Source organism: Lucilia cuprina, chromosome 3 (genome assembly GCF_022045245.1).
Source record: "Lucilia cuprina isolate Lc7/37 chromosome 3, ASM2204524v1, whole genome shotgun sequence".
NCBI lineage: Eukaryota > Metazoa > Arthropoda > Insecta > Diptera > Calliphoridae > Lucilia > Lucilia cuprina.
In genome coordinates this window covers 5,283,497-5,289,076 of record NC_060951.1, presented here as the reverse complement: position 1 = coordinate 5,289,076, position 5,580 = coordinate 5,283,497, and the positions used below count along the sequence as shown (strand labels likewise).

General features: G+C 33.4%; 1 protein-coding gene across 1 annotated transcript; it reads left to right on the top strand.

The window, feature by feature from the left end:
* Positions 1 to 272: 272 nt before the first annotated feature.
* Positions 273 to 5,297, top strand: LOC111682287 (variant-silencing SET domain-containing protein-like). Its single transcript, XM_046945965.1, has 3 exons — positions 273 to 4,408; positions 4,479 to 4,763; positions 4,839 to 5,297. The coding sequence occupies exons 1-3, from the start codon at positions 701 to 703 to the stop codon at positions 5,295 to 5,297; spliced, it is 4,452 nt and encodes a 1,483-aa protein (XP_046801921.1). The 5' UTR covers positions 273 to 700.
* Positions 5,298 to 5,580: the final 283 nt, after the last annotated feature.

The window sequence follows — 5,580 nt, the reverse complement described above, 5'->3', positions numbered from 1 at the left end:
TTCTGTTCTAGTTCTGTTCTAGTTCTGTTCTAGTTCTGTTCTAGTTCTGTTCTAGTTCTGTTCTAGTTCTGTTCTAGTTCTATTCTAGTTCAGTTCTAGTTCTGTTCTAGTTCTCTTCTAGTTCTTATCTAATTCTGTTCTAGGTCTGTTATAGTTCTAGTTCTGTTGTAGTTCTGTTCTTTTAGAGATTTATTTTATATCAGCGTTTAAATCTCTCAAATGATTAAAAAAAACGCTCAAGTAAGTAACACTACGCTTAGCGTTCATTCAACTTCTTTAAGCTGCTGCCGCTGTCGCAAATGCTGCTCTTTCTGCTGCCTGTCTTTGTTGACCAACCGATCATTATACCTGTCTTACCTTTTAGTTGTTAACTGAGCGCCATGCTGAAGACGTCACTAACAGAAAGATACCAAACATCAACGCTTAAAACGATCAAGCCATAATTTATTTAGACAAAGATTTGTTATTATACAGTTGTATGTGTGCGAGTAGTGATCGTGGTAATTTCAACAAAAAAATAAGAAGTGTAGACAATTTCATAAGAAGTCTTTCAAAGAAAAATTAAACATTTAAGAAGATTTTACTACTTAGTAAACATTACGTGAAAGGAAATGTACCGATCATGACCCAGTGATCTACAAAAGAAAAGAAAATTTTGTAACAATCTGAAATAAGAGATTTTGTTTTTTGAAGAATCACGATGGAAAGTGTTCTAATTCACAATAATATAGATGATAGGCCTAATGATAATATAGATCACTTAAAATGTGGCGAAGTTCTGACTTGGCAATGTGCTGGTGAATCGTATGCGGTGATATGTAAACTCTGTGAAGATCATCCTTTATGCCCACTCTCAGAATTTCCACAACACATGGAAATATGGCATACAGATTGGCAGCAGGATTTCGAAATAGATAAGGAGCCTAACGAAGATCTTCACAATACTAAAGACGACGGCGACGATGATGATAATGAAGAAGATCAATTTTTTTATTATGAAGATCACAATGATGATCATGCTTTATCATTTACCACTGAAGATAGTGGTTGTTTATTTGAGTCAGACGATAATTTACAACAAAATGAAAGAGTGTTAAATGTTAATCCAATAAACAATAATGAAGAAATTCTAGAACCATTTGAACAGGTATTAATAGCACAAGAAAACAACAATAGCCCTAATGAAGATTCTATACCGATTAGAGAAGATCTTAATGGCGCAGAAGAATGTTTAAACGAAGTAAACAAACAGGTAGCAGAGGTGTTAGCAGCTGTAAATGACAGTGAGCAGGAGCAAAGGTCAAATTTTAATATAAACAAAACATTGAACAAAAGAAAATGTAAACAAAAAGAACATTCTAATGAATTAGCAGAAAAAGAGAGAGATTTTGGAAATTTACCAAATATAAGAGAGAGTGAAAGAAATGTTTTAAAAGAAAATGATAATGTTGAGAAAGTAACAAAGTCTAGAAAAATTTTAAAGAATATTAAAGAAATTGAAGAACATTTAGAAGAATTAAGTGAAAATGAAATAAGTGAAAAGGGAAATGCACAAATTACTGAAAAATATCAAGAATTTAACGTGAATGATAAAGAAATAGATGAAACTGATAGGGAAATAACAAAATTTGAAAGTGAAACAAGTGAAAATGAAACAAATTTGGTGAAAAATTTACAAAAATTTCATGAACCTTTAAAATCTTGCAAGAGAACTAGAAAATTTAAAATAAATTTAATAGAAACTAAAAAATCAACAAATCAACTAAAAGAAATTAGCAAAAATTTAAAGAAATCAAAAGAAAATGAAACCGAAATAAGTGAAATTGAAACAAGTGATTTTGAAAATTTTGAAACAATTAGAAAAACTAAAAAATCTTTAAGAAATTTTAAAGAAAATTTAATAAACCAAAAAGATTTAAAAGGAAATTTCAAAGAAACACAAAAACCAAAAGATAATGAAACAGAAACAAGTGAAAATGAAACAATAAGAAATTTTGAGCAAAAAACTAAAAACTCTCGAAGAAATTTTAAAGAAATATCAAAAAAATCAAAAAATATCAAAGAAAATATAAGAAAACTCCGAAACACGCAGAAACTAATAGAAAATGAAAGAGAAACAAGTGAAAAGGAAACAGAACAAAGTGAAAATGAAACATTAACAAGTGAAAATGATACAAAAACTAGTGAAAATGAAAGCGAAACATCAAATGATCTCAATTACAGTAGAAATTCTAAAAAATTACAAATTTTCGACAATTCCTTTCGAAATACTCAAGAAAATTTTAAAAATATACGAAATTTTTCAATAAATTTAAGAAAAAATTTGAAATTGGTACAAGAATTACAAGAAACGAAACAAAAAGTTGAAAGAAACCAAGAGAATTACGAACATAATATAATAAACAAGAGAAAACTTAGAGAAAATCAAGAGAATTCAAGACAAAAGGAACGAGAGGAAATGAAACAGTTGAAATCCATTGGCAGAGAAACAAATGAAAGTGGATGTTTACAAAAATTTAGAAAAGACCATAATTTAACACACAATGTTAGACAAAAATCTTGTAAAACTAGATGGAGCAAAAGAAATTTGAGAAACTGTTCCAGAGAGTTTTCCGAAGAGGAACAAGGGGGGAAAGGATTTAGAGATTTGTATAAAAAGGTAATTAAACTTCAAGAGAGCTTTGAAAATTATACAAAATCTTTGCGATTTCCTGAAGCAAATGGCACACGAACTAGAAAATCCAAAATTAAATTAAACGAAGAGCCAATGATCGCGGAAAGTGATTTGAGCAATGAAGAGAGTGGTAGTACAGATTGTTCTAGAGAAACTAAGAGAAAATTTCAAAATTATAAGGAGCTAGATTTATGCCCCTTTGAAACATTACAACAAACTCAAAAACCGCTTAAAAACCCCATCAGACATGGACGCCGATCAAGTAAGAGAAGATTAAAAACATCAAATGAAGATCATACGCTTGCCAAGAGAACAAGAAGAGAAAGTTTCAGCGAAACATCGGACATTTCAGAAGAGATATCTCCTAACAACTCTGTAAAGGAAGGAGTTAACAAAACTATAAAACAGACTTTGGTAACCCAATTTTTTAAGAATGAAAATGTTAAAACTAAAGCAACAGAAATTTCTGAAAACTCTGGACCAATTTCAATTAGCCCTACTGGCATAGATGTAAACGATACTTGCTCTCTTATTTCCCTTAATATTACACCAGACAACACTTCCAATAATGACAACTCTTCGTCAATATCCCCGTCTCCTTTACCTTCACCCATAACCGAGGAAGAACATTTCGAATTCAATGAATCCAAGAAAGAACAACTTAACAAACATCATATTGAAGATTTAATCAAACTCTATCAGGAACATCCCCGTCTATGGGAAGAAGCTCATCCGGAATTCTGTGAACCTGAACTTTGTCGCAAATCCTGGCAACAGATCACCCAACAATGGAATGCTATTTGTCAACGTAAATTCACAACCGCTGAAGTACGCATACGTTTGGGTACGCTTTGTCAAAGATATGTACAGGAGAGAGAACGTCTTGCCTTGGAGGGAGAACTAGATGAGTTTACCAAATTTCCCCACTATGAACAAATGCAATTCCTGGAACAGCAAGAGTCTCTGCAAAAGAGAAGTGAACTGCAGGAGCAACAAAATGAGAAAATCTTGAAAATTTATCAACTATTTCCTCTGCTCTGGCATATCAACTCGTATAAAGTGCGCGAAAGTAAAGAGCGGGCCGAGGCCTATGAGAACATTAGTCAGTCCTTGAAATTGTCAGGTTTACACTTATCCTCGAAGGCGGTTCAGAAACGCATACGTTCGCTTAGGAAATGTTTTCGTTTAGAGAAAATACGCTACCTTAATGCTCAAGTAGAGCAAACACCCTTCGAGTCCAACTTTTGCCATTATGAGAGAATGAAGTTTTTGCATCAGCACATCGAACCATTTAGGTGTCGCATATGTGGTCGAATATTTGCGAATTTGTCACGATTCCGTGAGCATTTGGAAGAGGAAAATCATGGTGATGTACTGCAGGAGGACAGTGAAAGTGAGCAGGACGAAGAGGAGAAGGGAAAAGACAAGATTGGCGATATATTAGAATTGGAAAATTCAAAAGAATCAACCGCTTCTGTTCCCTCGGAACTAGGAATATCTTCAGAAGTTTTACAAACGTTTACTCCCTTGCCCACTAGCCCATTACCTAATGAGGAACTTGTCACTAGTGCAAACCTGGATACGGCACCCATAATTCAGGAAGTCATTATTTTTCCTCCACCCACTCCCGTCGCATCCTTTGTAGATTCTTTACATCTGGAAAACCAACTCATGGAGGAAATTATGGAAAATGTTAGTAATGACGATAGTTTCACACAAAAATCTTTGGACCAGGTATGTTTTAGACGAGAATTTTATGCCAAAAACTTAAATGATCATTATACTATCTTCAAAAACTTAACAGTTCATAAACTCGATTACCAGTTCAGAAGAGTTGAGTCCAAATAGTGTTATCATAGAAGAAACTTTATCTTGTGATGTTATGGATATTGGAATAGAGAATTCGAGCCATAATAATATTATAATCCAGGAACCTGTGGCCTCTGATATTTTCGAAGAAGAAATTCCAATAGTTTTCAATGAAACCCTGAAGGAAATGGAACAATCTTTTGAGGTTTCCAGTACAATAACAAATTCTAAAGAAAAGTTATCAGGATCTCAGGAAACACCGCTAGATTCCACAGAAACTGTAAGTATTTAACTGTAAATTTCTTTGTAAATAATTTAAATATTTCTCCAACAATTAATCTCCCTCGATTTTTAGTCCTCCTCACCCGCTCCGCTTGTGGTTAATGTTCAATGTGATGATTTTTCTCTCGATCTCAAGTTAAACTCACCGCCTTATGAAATTCTCAATCCTAACTCAAACGATTCTGATAACGAATTGTACTCCTCAGGTGATATATCCACCCTGCCGCTGCCCGATCTGGAAATCCATAAAATGATTGCTTTATATCGTAAATATCCACAAATTTGGAATCCTAATCATTTGGATTATAATTCACGCAATCTAAGACGTCAGGCCTGGTGTCAACTTACTAAAGAATTCAGCGCGGCAGTAGGTAAACAGTTCTCTTGGCGTACTTTACATCGGAAGTTGACAGATTATGCTAAATACTATAAGAAACTAATAACGGAGCAGGAGAACTATGATAAATTGGAGAATAAGTGGGCTTTCTATGAGGATTTCAAGTTTTTGGATGATGTGGTAGGTGAAAGATAAAAAAATCTTTTTAATCGTGTAGACTATCGTGTAGACTATAGAGTACACTATAGTGTAGACTACAGTCTAGTCTTAAGTTTAGTGAATAGTCTAGTCTATAGTCTACTCCTTAGTCTAATCTATAGTCTAGTGTACAGTCTATTCTATAGCCTAGTCTATAGGCTAGTCTAAAGTTTAGTCTATAGTTTAGTCTAGTCTATAGTCTAGTCTATAGTCTAGTCTATAGTCTAGTCTATAGTCTAGTCTATAGTCTAGTCTATAGTCTAGTCTATAGTCTAGTCTA

Excerpts from the sequence above, each read along its gene's own strand:
- LOC111682287 (XM_046945965.1), top strand. The coding sequence starts at position 701 with ATGGAAAGTGTTCTAATTCACAATAATATAGATGATAGGCCTAATGAT. Across the intron at positions 4,409-4,478 it reads CACAAAAATCTTTGGACCAG|TTCATAAACTCGATTACCAG; the intron begins GTATGTTTTAGA and ends AAAACTTAACAG. Across the intron at positions 4,764-4,838 it reads CGCTAGATTCCACAGAAACT|TCCTCCTCACCCGCTCCGCT; the intron begins GTAAGTATTTAA and ends CTCGATTTTTAG.